The sequence below is a fragment of the Leopardus geoffroyi genome, chromosome D1, assembly GCF_018350155.1.
Source record: "Leopardus geoffroyi isolate Oge1 chromosome D1, O.geoffroyi_Oge1_pat1.0, whole genome shotgun sequence".
Classification (NCBI taxonomy): Eukaryota; Metazoa; Chordata; class Mammalia; order Carnivora; family Felidae; genus Leopardus; species Leopardus geoffroyi.
The window spans coordinates 26,752,056-26,767,880 of NC_059329.1; the positions used below are offsets into that span (position 1 = coordinate 26,752,056).

Genomic DNA, 15,825 nt, shown 5'->3' on the forward strand with positions numbered 1-15,825 from the left:
ACATTAAAATACAAGCAAAAATAATGGCCAGCCATTGATGTATTTTTAATATATCTATTGGGAGATTTATTAAACTAATATTTTCTGATATTTGGTAGAGAGTTGGTGTTAGTGTGATGTGAGCAGAAGACCTTAAGTGTTTTTTTTTTGTTTTGTTTTTTGTTTTTTTTAGTAATCTCTGTGCCCAACGTAAAACATGGGACTCAAACTTACAACCCCAAGATGAAGAGTCCCATGGTCTACTGACTGAGCAAACCAGGTGCCCCAGACCCTAAGTCTTTGAATCACCTAAACCAAGGTTTAATTTCCTTCTTTGCTACTTACTGGGTTTTGGCTGTGGGCAAATTATTTTGCTTTTTTTTTTTAAGTGTATTTATTTATTTTGAAAGAGAGAAAGAGAGCTGGTGAGCAGGGAGGGGCAGAGAGAGAATCCCAAGCAGGGATTCTGTGCTGTCAACATAGAGCTGGATGAAGGGTTCGATCTGACGAACGCTGAGATCATGACCTGAGCTGAAATCAGGAGTTGAATGCCCATCCGACTAAGCCACCCAGGTTCCCCCAGTTACTTCACCCTTTTGAGCTTCAGTTTCCTCATCTGTAATGTACGCATAATGCTCATCTTACAAATCTCAGTGGTCTCTCTTGAGTTTCAGTTTCTCCCCTTCCCTCAGTACCTTCAATCAGTGACAAACAGCCATGACAACACAAGTCTTCACCCAGCCCAAAGGGAGTTTCTCTACTAGTTGAGTCTTTCGACAAGTAACATCTTGGGAGAGTTGATTGTACTCGTTAGTTTGCCTTCAGGAGCCACTTAAACCTTTACTTTCTACAAGTGACTTTTATCCTTAAATGATCAATGACCATGTTCAATGTCTCCCAGTGTAGTGGTCCTTTCTTAGTCCTGATCCTACTTGGCCTTTTCTAGTATGAGACTCTATACTGTGATGATAAACACTAGTTAAATAGAAAAATAATATATCCTTCTGGGTTTCTTTCTGCCTTTCCTTCTCTGTCTCCCTGCCCACTGGGCTATCTCGTGGATGTAACTAATGCATTTCTGGGTGGGTAATTTCCCAATTCTAATTCTAGTTCCAGCTCATCTCTATGCTTACTTTCTAATGCATCTCCAACATACATTGAATGCTGGAGATTTTGCTGGCATCTATCATCTCCAGCCTCCTCCCATCCCCATAATCTTCTCATGCTTTCCTTTTTTGCCAATGGCATTGTCATCATCATATTCTCCCAGGCACCATGTTTGGCCACCTGAGGTTTTTTTTATTCCTCCTCTCTTTCTCTTCTGCTGACTTTTGCACCTGTCTCCTTTCCAATCCTGCTGCATTTCTTTTGGCTGTGCCCATATTTACAGTTCACAATAGGCTCCTACTTGGCCTCCTTGCCTCTAAGCTCTAGCTTATTCCTTGCATGGTCATCATACTCAATTTGCCTAAGAGCCAACTCTACTTATCCATCTACTTATCTACTCTACTTGGTCCAGAGGTTTCCATGGCTTCTCAGTATCTTTTAGGTAAACGCATCCTACCATTGCCATTTATAACAAACTCTGCTCTCCAACTAAGTGAAATACTCACATATTCCTTACATGCCTCAAGCTTTTCCAGTACCACACCTTCACGCACATTGTTCCTTCTGTGCTTCTTGTTCTCTCCTGACCCTCTATATGCACATCCTGTGTGTATTTCCAAGAAATCTCAGTAATCCTTGTCTCCTCTGTGATCCTTGTCTGATGTCCTTAGTAAGATATAACCAACTTCCTCCTCCTCTTCATTCTATATAAAAGACAGGCTGTTCTCCTCTTAGGTCATTTATGAGTTTCTACCTAGTACTCTACTTACACGAGCATATTCTATCCTCTGTCAGATTTTAAAGCTCATTTAGTTATGTGTTCATTCAGCAAATGTTTTTTGAATGTCTATTAATAGAGGGTCAAGCCCCAAGTTAAATTGTGGAGGTACAGAAATGAGGAAAACATGATTCCTCCCCTCTAAGGATTCATGATGTAATGAAGAGGACAGTAAAGAAAACAAATGGTTAATATTTGGTTTACAAGCAGTGTGTCAGAGGTGCGTCCAGAATGTTCTGGGGAGCACAAAGGAGGTGCACAAACAGCCTTGGAGAAGAAGGGAAAGAGCAGAAAACTTCCACAAGCAGATGATATTTGAGCCAAGTCTTAAATACTGAGTCAGTCATGGATAGGGTGGGGAGGGGATGTATTCTGGGTGTGGCATATTTAAAGGGTACCCGTTACAGGCCAAGGACAAGGCACATTACTGGTTCATATTTACTTCCAATACTGTAATGTCCCAACCTATGTTAGGGAAGGGAAGGGAAGGACTGTTCCATTATAAAATGTTCACCATTCTGATTTGTAATGATAAAAACAAAGGCAATGTAGGGAGTTGTCAAAAGTTACATTGTATCTAAGTTTAAAATTTTAAAATCATGACCATTCTTATTTTTCTGATGTTAAATGTTCTTTTTAAAAAAAGTTTATTTATTTCGAGAGACTGAGAGAGAGAGAGAGAGAGAGAGAGAGATCATGAGTGGGAGAGGGGGAGAGAGGGAGGGAGAGAGACAGAATCCAAAGCAGGTGCCATGCTCCAGGCTGAGCCTGATTTGGGACTTGAACTTATGACCGTGAGATCATAACCTGAGTTGACATCAAGAGTCTGACACTTAATGGATTGAGCCACCCAGGCACCCCTAAATGTTATTTTCTTAAGGAAACAGTGTTGATAATACACAATTGTATCTGTTTTTTTAATTTTTCAAAAATTTTTATTATTTTTTTTAAGGTTTTATTTTTTTCAGTCATCTCTATACCCAATGTGTGGCTTGAACTCACAACCCTGAGATCAAAAGTCATCCAACTGAGCAGCCAGGTGCCCATATCTGTTTTTTTTTTTTAATTTTTTTTTAACGTTTTATTTATTTTTGAGACAGGGAGAGACAGAGCATGAACGGGGGAGGGTCAGAGAGAGGGAGACACAGAATCTGAAACAGGTTCCAGGCTCTGAGCTGTCAGCACAGAGCCTGACGTGGGGCTTGAACTCACTGACCGCGAGATCACGACCTGAGCTGAAGTCGGCCGCTTAACCGACTGAGCCACCCAGGCGCCCCTGTTTTTTTTTTTTTTAATTTGTTTTTTTTTAATTCCAGTATAATTAACGCACAGTGTTATATTAGATTCAGGTGTACAATATAGTGATTTAACAATTCTATACATTACTCAGTGCTCATCATGGTAAGTGTGCTCTTAACCCCCTTTACCTATTTGACCCATCTCCCTACCCATTTCCTCTCTGGTAACCACCAATATGTTCTCTAAACTTAAGAGTCTGTTTGATTGTTTGTTTGTTTGTTTGTTTTGTCTCTTTTTTCTTGGTTTGTTTTGTTTCTTCAATCCCACATATGCGTGAAGTCATAAGGTATTTTTCTTTCTGTGACTTGTTTCACTTAGCATAATATCTTCTAGATCCATCCATGTTGTTGCAACTGGAAAGATTTCATTATTTTTTATGACTGACTAATCCATTGTGTGTGTACATACACACATATACCATATCTTTATCCATTTATCTATTGATAGACACTTGGGTTGCTTCCATATTTTGCCTATTGTAAATAACGCTGCAATAAACATAGGGGTACATCTATCTTTTTGAATTAGTGTTTATAGATAATACACAGTTATATCTTAATGTAATGTTTTATTTGGAAAACTAAAACACTGTAATTTTATTTTTTATTTATTTTAAAGACTTTATTTCTGTATAATCTATACACCCAATGTGGGGCATGAACCCATAGCCCTGAGATCAAGAGTCACACACTCTACCAACTGAGCCAGCCAGCCACCCCAACACTAGCAATTTTATTTTTGTTTATTTATTTATTTAATTTTAGAGAGAGAGATTGAGAGAGCAAGCAGGGGAGAGGGGTGGAGGGGCAGAGGGAAAGAGAGAGAGAATCTTAACCAGTCTCCATGTTCAGTGTGGAACCCAACTCGCTCCCACAACCCTGTGATCATGACCTGAGCCGAAATCAAAAGTCAGAAAATCAACCATCTGAGCCCCGCAGATGCCCCAACACTGGTAATTTTAAATGAGCTGCTATAATTTTTGTTTTCTTTTTTACTAGTCCCGAACACATTCAAGAGTTGAGCTCTCAAAGGTATTATTGGATTAGAATTTCCTGGAGAGCTTCAAGAAAAAAAAGAAAAGAAAAAGGACTGATTCCCTTACGCCACTTTGCCTTACTAATTCAGAATTTCTGAAGAAGGAGTTTAGGAGTTTGCCTTTTTATAAATCTTCTTAGATGATTTTGAAAGCATCTTGCTTGAGACCATGTATTCTAGCCTGGCTTCCCTCCCCCTGAGCAGGAGTTGGATGAATAAGTGTCAAATGAATGTGGGTCTATACACTTAGGGACATATACTTTACTTTTTCCCCCCAAAAATGAAATGCACATATCTTAAGTGTACATGGAAGATCCCTCTTTCAGGAGAAAGCCTGACACGTAGGAAGAGAGACAAGATAGGAGGTGATTTTAGGGCCTTTTACTTTTGTGCACTAAGGGTAATAAAAGGAAAATATAAAACTCTTCAAAGGACTTGGTCACTGACATGGGCAGGTGTAGGATGAAAAATTATTGTTTGGGAATTGCAAGATTAGTTATTCTCCTTTCAAGTGTCATTTAATGAAAAGAGGGTAACATTTTAAAGTCAAGAATATTGATGAATGGGGCAATAAACTCTTATTAATGGTATTTCAGTGACCTGAAAAGGCAAATAAACTTCTTCCAGGACCTGGCTAATTTTGGATTGAAAACCCCCTAAATCATTTTTCTGTATTTCCTTGTCCCATCCCATGGTATTAGAGCCCAGCCTTGAATATACATTCCCAAGTGCATGAATATCAAGCCACTGCTCTGAACTCAGGTAATTTCACTTGCTTTTCTCTCAACACTCACGTTCACAGAAATTTAAAGATCCCTGAGTTCAAGTCCCTGATTTTGTGGGCAAGGAAACAGGCCCCAAAAGGACTAAACGGCTCACCTTTGCCTCCCCAACAGTTTTGGAACTTACACAGTCACTTGATACTGTTTCCATACATACTTTCACAGACACTTGCATTTGGTAACATGTTCAAGCTCCTGTAACTCTGTAGAGTTAAGTCTCTTCCTGCTTTTCACTTCTGTACATTCTCTTTCCACCGAATCACACAAATTGGTGAGTGAGTCAGGTTTATAACATTCACTCGTGACTGAGAAGAAAAGGGAGACACTGTGTGTCTTAAACAACAGATTTTTTTTTTTTTTTTTTTTTGAGGCTGTTAAGTCCAAGATCATGGTGCCTGCTGATTTGGTTCCCTGAGAAGGGCTCTCTCCTGGCCCACTACTGTGTCCTCACATGGGTAGCTCTCCCATCTCTTCTTATAAGGGCACTAATCCCATCATGAGGGCCCCACCTTCATGACCACATCTAACCCTATAAAACTCCCAAAGTCCCCACCTCCTAATAGCATCACACTGGGGGTTAGGGCTTCAACATGCATGAACTTGGGGAAGGACACAAATCAGTCATAGCAGCTGTTCCAGAACTAAGACCAGAACCCAGCATAATTGGTTTCAGTGTGGCTGCATGAAAATGTGCTGAGGTCTCCACTGTGAGAGGCGCATACCCCAAGTCTTATCAGTGGCAATAACAGAAGTATAGAAATAACCAAGGGAGCAAGTGCCATAATGGGAAACAGCATTCGAAGGGGATGACATTACATCCAGGGGACAGAGGAAGAATGAAAATATTTTCAAAAGGTAGGGATTGGAGAGAAGACATTATAGGCATGGAAAGGGCTCTATTATGGAAAGGAGTGAGTTGTGTTTGGAAATAGGGCAGAGCTTGTTTAACCACCAAGAACTAGGCACATCACGCAATAAGGCTGGAAAATCCAGAGTTCTTCTCATGACCCTACTGTTTACTCTGTGGACACTTTTTTTTTTTACCGTCTGTTTCCTAGGGAAGAGACCTTGTTCTCTATTTATTAGGTTGATTCTACAGCGACTAGCAAAGACTCTGCAAAGGGTGGTGTATAAATCACACGGCTATTGAAAAAAAGCCAGCAGAGCACTCGCTGCGGCGCGACCGTGCCAGTGGTGAAATGGGGCAGGAGAACGTTTTCCCAGTTGAAGTGGAAATGCAGTGGAGCAAGAAAGCAGAGAAGCTGGTTTCTTGGCAGTGATCTTAAACTGAAGAAGGAAGAAAAAAACGATCTTTTCCTAAAACACACACGGGGACCTGGGCTTTAAGGTCAACGTAGTCTTCGCACCACTGGTTTCCAGTGGGAGGCAGGTATCCCTGGCTCGAGCGGCCGCTGGAAGGAGGATTAAGGATGAGGCCTGAGGAACGGAGGTCAAAAGCGTGGAAACACCGCCCAGCATAGTCACGGGGAGAGGGCAAACCCTGCTCTGGACAAGCAGCTCGCTGGAGACCGGCACGCCTAGCGCAGGGGTAGGCAGAGGGGGGAAGCTCCCCGGTTTTAGGCCGTCCCCAGCGTCGGGGGGAGGGCCTTCAGTAAACCTGCCTGGGCGCGGAACAATTCTGGTGTTTAACAAAAATTTTTAAAAATTCTGTTTTTAATAAAACGTTTTTCAGAACCTCAAAGAGGGCGGTACCCAAAGGAATCTGAAAAATACCCCGCAAGGCTAGGGGAGCGGGGCGTGCCCCGAATCAGGAGGTTGCAGGCGGTCGCACAAGCGCTGCGCGGCCAGATAACCTTTCACGGTGCAGGAGGCCAGAGCAATCCCCCACCCGCAGCGGAGCCGCGGCCGCCAACGCACCCCGCGCACACCCCCTAGCTACGCGGCCGCAGCTAGGGTCCCAAGCGGGGGCGGGGCCGTCACAGGCAGGAGGCGGGGCCTGCCGGGGCTCGCAGCTGGGGCGGGAGGGAGGTGCGGGTTCTTTTGTTCCCTGATTGGGTCTGGGCCGAACAGGGGGCGGTGCCTTGGGGGCGGCTCTACGGGGCGGCATTGGGCGTCGGAGAAGGAGGGCGTGGTTTTGTGAAGTCAGTTCCGGTTGGTGTAAAACCCCCGGGGCGGCGGCGAACGGGCTTCAGATGCTTCTGGGTCGCGGTGGGGAAAGCTCCCAAGTTCTTGTGTGTGAGCTGCATTAGTCGAGCGCTTAGAGCGACCCGGCGAGGGATGGCGGCCACCGGGACCGCGGTCGCCACGGCCACCGGCAAGCTCCTGGTCCTGCTGCTGCTCGGGCTCACGGCGCCTGCCGCGGCACTGGCTGGCTACATCGAGGTGGGGACCGGGCGAGCGCCCGAGCGCAGTCTCCTTCGGCCGCCGTGGGAGTGCGGCCTGCCAGCCGACCGGCGGGCCGCGGGGTCCGGGCCAGGCTGGGGGCGCGGCGTGGAGAGCGGGGAGTGGGGGTGGTCCGGCGCTGCGGCGGGTCTGGCGGCGCCTCCCCCGCCCGCTCCTGCTTGGCGCAGTGCTTAGCGCTGGAGGTCGAGCTGCCTCCGCCGCCGCAGAGGCCAAATGAAAGGCATCGGGGCTGCGGGGGGCGGCGGGCCGCCTCGCCCGCCCCAGCCCCCATACCGCCCGCGGCGCCGCCACATCCTCTGGGGACCCTGCGCGGCTCAGACGCTCAACCCGTTCTCCCCCGGGATTCCGCGAGCCTCTGCGCCCCGAGGCCGCGGCCAGCGGTCTTCCACTCCGGACCTCGGTGCGGCGCGGCTCCCTCCGGGGGTGGCTCCGCACAGACCCCAGCTCCCGGGCTGCGGCGGGCAGCGCGCTCCCCGCGTCCGATGGTGGGGCATCCCCCCTGGAAGCAGGAGATGCAGCCTTTGTTGGCAGCGTGGGCTTTGCCTGTGGGGATGCAGGCTTCCTGGGCTGGCCCTTGGAAAGTGTCGAGGTGCTGGGGCGAGCGCCGCTTTGGCTGCACCGGGAGAATGCTCCTGCACCAAGCAGCGGGTGTGCCTTCGGCTTCCTGTGTGCCTTCCTCTCAAAAGATCCACTGCTCTGGCATCAGGCCTTTGGGAGGAATCGTTAAATATAGCTATTTGTCTAAGTCTAGTAAACAACGGGAAACCCCTCTTTGGTGTTTGCGCTGCTGCCCTTTTCAGTGGGTTCCAGCGAGGAGGAAAGGTACCGATGAAGACGGTGCAGAAACTTGTTTAATCCTACTTTTTTTGGCGTCAGAATTTAAGTAGCTGTTCTGCATCTGACGACCCCATCAACATCTTTGTGCGGCGAGGTGGTTAAGTAGCCTGGGTTCTCGGGTGATTCGCTGGAGTTCAGGCCACGGGAACGGGCAGGGTTGCTGGGGTCGGTGAGGGTTCGAACAGCGTGGTCTGGCCCTTGCCGTTCGTGAAAACCTTTCTGTTCCTGAGGGAGACATGGGACTTTATTTTTACTTGCCTTCTGGATATAGTGCTTGAACTGTCGGATTGGAATGTGCTTCGGGTGTAGTTTATGTCTTTTCCCTCTTCACTGTTTTTAAAATTACAATAGATTTCTGCGTATTTAGCTAATTTCAGAGAGAAGTGAGACTGGATTGGATTACATAGGCATTGACTGCGAAGTTTCTAGCAAAACCCTCAAGTTAGAATGTGGTCTTCTACAGAATGTTTAAACATTTCCAGGGTCAAGTAAATCTAATCAAGAACACCCCTCCCATGGAACGGCTTAAAATATTTGTGTTCATCCTGCTTAAAGCTTTATGATTCTTTGGAGGAAGGTGGGGGAAGGAGGTTATGTTTTAAGTAGGAATAATGGTTCTACATCCGTGCTTTCAGATGAGGATTATTTTAGTTTCCACACAGTGGTAAGATTTGTATCTGTGATCTCGATGTTGGGAGAGGTAGATCAGTGGATGGCAGAGGAAGGGGGAAAAAAGAATTTTGCGTGGAACGTAGAACTTTTAGGTCAGGGTGTCAAAAACGGTTTTGCACCCTCTTTTACCTCACTTGCCAGGGGAATGGGTAATTTTAGGCACTCGTAGATTCATCATAAAGGAGTCATTGGTTTTAAAGAACATCTTCTTTTAAGTTTAAGCAGAATATTAACACCTGTATGGATGCCTGCAGAGAAAGAAAAACTAACAGTATCAGAATTAGTTGTCGTGGATTAAATTCAGTTGTTACCCACAACATTGTTCAATTGAAAAGTCTGGCCAGATACAAGGTATTAATTAGACATTTCCCTAAAAATTGTTTTTAAATGCTGTTTTATGCTAATTTCCGTCTTTGAAACTATGTTTTTGCCCACACTAAATTATCTTTCAGATCGTGTTTCCTTTTGTCAAGCAGGCAAAATTTTATTCACATATATATGTATATATAATTTCATTTCATTTCATTTATTTGCTTTCAGGCAAAGGACTGCCTAAACCTTGATTTAGATGAGAATGGCCTAAATCAGGATGTCTTTGGGAAGGTCTTTATTGAGATTAGCCAAAGGGATTCTAGCCAAATCCCTGATCAAGTTGCTTGGCGCAGAATTATTGATTGGCAAATCGTTAGGGTTGCTTGCTGTTGACGGAATTAATCTCTTACACCTGTTTAAAAAGAAAAACCCACCTCGGTACTCAGGTCATTGGTTTTAAATCCAGGATATGTTCTGTTGTGTGCATGCTCCCTCCCATTTGGGATTCTCAGACCGTATTTATGCTGAAACTCTGCACTCTTTAACAATGGACATGGACGCTTCTGAGAGCCAGAACTCTGGTTCATTCTGCTAACATTTAAAAGAGGGGCATTTATTTGATAGGCAGTTTTCAGGAAGCTCAAATACAAGGTATGACAATTGATTTAGAAGATAAAGAAGGCTTTGTGTTGGTATTTCTGAGTGGTGGTTTAGGGAATGTCTGATTGTGACTTGGGGAGATGTTAAGGCTTCTGGCAGGATTATCAGTCATTTTATGATAACTGCTAAAAATCTTTTGGTGAATATGATAAACTAAGGCTTAGCAATCAGGTCCTCCTTTCATAGAGGGTATTGGTTTCATCATCTAAATCTGGGCTCTTTTACAGTGTAGCCACATGTGGCTCCTGAGCATGCAGTGTGGCTAGTATGATTAAGAAATGAGTTTTCCACTTTATTTAATTTTAATTAACTTAAGTGGGCATTTAAAGCTGGAAAGTTCAGTGATTGGAAAACTTTTAACTGTATTTCAAACAACTTGGTTATGTGGGTCTACTTTTTCACCCGTATACTTAATGAAATCTAAACGCATCAGGAATTTCCTATGAAAATTTAGCATCTGAATTGAGATGTACTCTAAAATGCACACCAGATTTTGAAGACTTAATGTGAAAAAAATTGTAAAATATCTCCCTAATAATTTTTATATTGATTACATTGAAATGATACTTTAATCATTGGCTAAGTAAAATACGTTAAAATTAGTTTCACCTGTTTCTTTTAATTTTAATGTGACCACCTGAAAATACAACCCATAGAGCTTATATTCTGGAGGGTGCTAATTTAATGTCTTGCTTGCAGTGGGTCCAGCATGATCTTGTTTTTTAGGACAATTTTAAATGTTACTTTTTGGTTACTTTTTTCAATTAAAAATATTATTTGGAGATAATTTAAGCTTAGAAAAATAGCGAAAATTGTACAAATGGCTCTCATATCCAGATTCACCAGTTGTTAATGCTTTCCCTATTCAGCATTTGCTTTATCTTTCATCCTATTATTATGCATTTTTTGCTGAATAGTTTGTGAGTTGCATAGTCGTGCCCCTTAACCCCTTCATTGTGTATTTCCTAAGAACCAAGGACATTGTCGTAACATGTAACTCTTAAAACATACCTTAGTACAGTTATCAATTTAAGGAAATTTAACATTGATAAAATACTTTGATCAAGTCTCCTGTTTTCCAGTTTGTCAGTTGATCCAATAATGTTTTTTATAGCATTCGAAAGCATAGTTATTTTTAAAGCTAAAGAGCTTTTAAAAGTCTTGGCAGTAACATGTGAAGGGCTATTAATGTTTTCCAAATATAAAAAGCAGATTTTTAACTTCTCTGATGTTGCTTTGACTTTGGAAGACCAAAACTTAAACACTGTTCAAGATTCTTGAATTATGTTGTTTACCCTTAATGAAATCTTGGGCTTATGTACTTTTTTTTTTTTTAGAGATTTAATTTTTAAGTAATCTGTACACCGAACATGTGGGGCTCATATGTATAACCCTGAGATCAAGAGTAGCATGCTCTACTGACTGAGCCAGCCAGGCACCCTATTCTGCATTTTCTTTTTAAAATAACAGAAGAAAGGTTATATAGGTTGTGCACATTCATTGTAAAAACTAAAAAACCACAGATAAATTAAAAAATGAAAAAAATAATCTCATATTTTCCAGGAAAACGTCACTGTAAACATTTTGGGGATATATATTTTTGCAGATATATCAAGAACATATATCTTATAAAACTGGCATATAGTGCATATTGGAGCTGGTACCTAACACTTACTATTTTGAATTGTCCTAAAACTACTGAAAGAAAATCAAGTTTTCTGTGTGACAAAGGTAGGGATAAATCTTTGTCCAGTAATCGTAGCTTCTATGGAGGGGGCCATTAGGGGGAGAATTTGAAATCGTCTATAATTCAGTTTTCATGAGTTGTGTTTTAGTGAGATAAAATAGATTACCTTGATGCTTAATTAAATTTAGTGTCGTGTACCTTGATCTGTGGCCTAAGATGGAAAGTGAACCATGTAGGCCCATTCAAATAGAAATGGATTCCCATCCTTTGTATCAACTACAATTCATTACTTTTGCTAAGAGAATTTTTCTTATATAATCATCTTGAAGGTTTTTTTAAATGAAATTTCTTGAAACATAACTAAAATATGCTTTTAAAATAAGACTTTTCGTTTATTATGTATCCTGCTAGTGTTTATTGAATCACTGTTGTGAGGTTCTGTGTTAGATGCTAAATGCTACATAGTAAAAACAAATACACATAGCACTTTTTTACTCTACAAAGTGCACATGCATGTGATTTGTAGGCCCCATCCTCAGAGGTTCTCATTGAGTGCATCTGGGATTCTCAGTTTTAAATGCTCCCCAGGTGATTCTTGAGTGCAAGCCGAGAAAAACAAAACTCCAGCAAACAAAAAAACCCTAACAGAACTCATTTGGGTACCTTATCTGTTGTCTCCAAACGGTCTGCTGAAGTGTAGGTATTGTTATCCGCACCTAAAAAGAGAGTTGGTAGAGGCTGAAGGTTTAAGGCCATGCAGCAGGGCCATGGTATCAGTCTATCCATCGTCTTCTAAGTCTGTTGCACTTTCCTTTTCTCTGTGTCATGGTGTTTCATAATATTTCTCGTGTCGTTGTAGATTTCTTCTTCTCTTTTCCCCACTACCTAAATATTTGCTTTAAGAGAAACTAATTTAGGGGCGTCTGGGTGGCTCAGTCAGTTAAGCGTTCCTACTTCGGCTCAGGTCATGATCTCACTGCTTGTGAGTTTGAGCCCCTCATCGGGCTCTGGCTGACAGCTCAGAGCCTAGAGCCTGCTTCAGATTCTGTCTTTGGCACTCTCTGCCCCTCCCCCACTCGCTTTCTGTCTGTCTCAAAAATAAACATTAAAAAACCCCCTAATTTCCCAGAAGTTCCAATATATCATGAATCAATATATACCAAAGTATAATAGTGGTTATCTTTGAAGGATGTAATTACAGGGGACTTTGCCTTTTCACATTTTCCATGGATTTTTAAACACTTCTAATGCCTTTTAACATAATGTGCCAGTTCCCTCCCTCTCTCTTTAAATAGTAAGCTTGTTTCATCTTTATGTTCTGCAAAATTTAAGGAAAGGGAATTTAAAAGACTGCCTGTGGAGGGGGGGATCTTCTCAAAATCAGGGTATGGGATTATTTGGAAGAGAAAAGACTGTCCTCACCAGATTTACCGTCACTAGCCTACTGGATAGACAAACCATAAGAAGAGGGTGACACTATAACCACAATGACTGGAATAAGACTGGTCCAGAGAAAAGTTAATCAGCATTTGAAGTGGGGCACCTGTGAGATTGGTTACTTGAGCAGCTCAGCTCAACCTGTCCACTGACCCTTTCTCAGCCGAATGCCTCTTGGGGTTGCAGATTGGGTGTTGTAGTTCCAGAGGACGTACTCTGGTATAAGGTCCAGGGGAGGAAGAGGCTGTCTCTTCTTGTGTATCTCCCCTGAGGGTGAAGAAGTCTTTCTCAAAGCCCGCCAGCACAGTATCTGCAAGTCTTACTGGACAGAATTGCATCAGATGCTTCTGGCCAAACCAGTTCACAAACTGGCGGGAATGGTGCTGCCAGCTGGGTTCTGTTGGAAAAGAGGGCTGTGGATGTTGGGTAGATAACCTGATGTCTGCTATAAGGGCATGCTCCATTTGGGAGCTTATATAATAGCTGGGCTGGCTGGAGGGAAAAAGAATGAATTTATTCTTATCTAAATGATCTGTGAATTAAACATTTGCTGGCAAAATGGAGAAATTGGAGGAACCTCACACAGTGCGTTGATTAGGATCTTGGCACTTCATTTTGAGGGATGTTGCCATCTAGGACGGAACGGCTGGAGTGGTGAAGACCTGGAACGGGGATGAACTGTAAGGGAGCTATTGAGCCTGGAGAAGAAAATGTGGGTTAGTGGTGGTGGTGAAGAACGTTAAGTATTTTAGAATATTTTGTAGTTTGTCTCTGGAAGGCTAAACAGATGAGTTGCAAATACTGAAGCAGAGTTTTTATGTGGAGAAACGGGCTGAGAAGAGTGTAGGATATTCTTTTGTTTTACTCCCTTTAATTAGGACTATTTCCAACATAGTACAGCAAAAATACAAGATACTCCTAGATACACCACCCAGTTTTGTCAAATGTTAACACTTCCCATATTTGCTTTAGCCTTTTTCCCCCCAGTACTAAAACATTATCGATACAGAAAGAAAACATTGCAATAGAAAGGCCTCCTTTGAACGTTTTCTAATCCCATTAACCTACCTTTCCAGAAGTAAGTTTTATCTTGAGTTGGGAATTTAGCATTCCCCTTCATGTTTTCATGTTGACAGACACCCCTTTCTTTCTGGATTCCACAGAAGTTTGCTCAGCCTCTTAGAGTTGTAATAAATGTTATCAGTGTGGAAGTATTCATTGTTTGAACATACTATGATTTGAAAGCTGAGATACTTGGATGGAAAGTAAAGCTAACCCCGTACTCAAAGGTGCCAAGCATGCGTGGCACCATTGCAACCTTTCCTCCGTCAAAAGCCCCTGAGTATTTTTGAGCTTTTAAAAATTTATAGTTCAGTGTGTTTTTTCATAAAACACGTACTTGTGTAACCACTGCCAAGGTCAAAAAATAGAACATTCCCACCCCAACCCCCTTTAGCTCCCCAGGTATTATTTATCCTGACCTTTAGGGTCATTACTTACTCCTTATAGTTTTACCATCCAAGCTTTATCCTAAAGCACTGTAGTTTATCCTGTTTTCTAGATTTATATAAATGGAGCCCTTCCTTCTGTATGTATTCTTAAGTACCTGGGCTCTTTCAGAAGCCATGTTTTGTTTTGTTTTGTTTTGTTTTGTTTTGAGTAATCTCTGCACCCAGTACAAGGGCTCAGATTGACAACCCCGAGATCAAGAGCCACATGCTCTTCTGACTGAGCCAGCCAGGCACCCTTCTTTCACTAACCACGTGGTGTTTTGTTTTGTTTTTGTTTTTGCTTCACGCCTAGTGCAGAGCCCAACACAGGGCTTGAACTCACAACCCTGAGGTCAGGATTCAGACACTCAACCGACTGAGCCATCAAGGTGCCCCTTACCAACCATGTTTTTGTCATTTGTATTGTTGAGTGTAGCTGTATAGTTCTGCTGATGGACATTTGGGATGTTTCCAGTTTGAGGTTGTTGGGATACTGCTGTTCTCTGTGGCTTACATTTTTATTTGTCTTAATGATGTCTTTGGGAGAAGTTCTTAATTTTGATGTATACTTTATCTGTTTATTATTATGATTATTATAGGTGCTTTTTGTGTACTATTTGAGAGGTCTTTTTGTACCATGAGGGCAAAGTTATCCTCCTAGATTAGGAGCTTTTTATTTTGCCTGGGACATTTAGAGCTACAATTTACCTGGAACTGATTTTTTTGTGTAATAAGAAGTATGGGTCTTTTTATTTTTATCTTTTCCATATGGGTATGTGGCCCATACCATATGGCTATCCAGCTTGCACCATTTATTGTCAAGGTCATCCTTTCCCTTCTGTTCTCCCGTGGTGCTTTCATTGCTAATTAATATCTCTGTATGGGTGAGTCTGTTTCTCAACTCCCTTAATCACTGATGTCCATGTGTATCCTTGCACCAAGCCTGTGTCTCTCGATACCTATACTTATATCTACCAGAGCATGCCCTTTTACCTTGGTTGTCTTTACTAGTGTTTTGACTATTTCACAATTCTTTTCTTTCCATATATATTTCATCAAAATCAAACACTGGGTAGAATTGTGATTGGGATTGCATGGAGTCTGTGGTTAATTGGGGAAAATTGACTTTTATAAATACTTAATCTTACACTCTTAGAAACATGGCATATACCTTTATTTAGGTCTTCTCTCATTACTCTCAGTCTTTTTTATAGGTTTCTGCATACAAATGTTGTACCATCTTGTGTTGGATTTATTCATAGGTATTTGATTATTTTTAATGCTGTTGTAATTTTTTTTGTCCTTTTTGTTGTCCTGCATCGTGGAAATGCAGTTCATACTTCCAAATTGACCATGTATCCAGGAGACTTGCTAAACTAGTGTACT

General features: G+C 42.3%; 1 protein-coding gene across 4 annotated transcripts in view; it reads left to right on the plus strand.

The window, feature by feature from the left end:
• The first annotated feature begins 7,068 nt into the window (after positions 1 to 7,068).
• APLP2 (amyloid beta precursor like protein 2) overlaps positions 7,069 to 15,825 on the plus strand; it is an 86,608-nt gene continuing 77,851 nt past the window's right edge. The window contains exon 1 of one of the 4 annotated variants that reach the window (XM_045483478.1): positions 7,069 to 7,323. In XM_045483478.1, coding sequence (XP_045339434.1) covers positions 7,219 to 7,323 — 105 coding nt within the window. In that variant the 5' untranslated portion in view covers positions 7,069 to 7,218. The remainder of the gene's footprint in view (positions 7,324 to 15,825) is intronic. The other 3 variants (XM_045483476.1, XM_045483475.1, XM_045483477.1) reach the window with 3 other exon arrangements.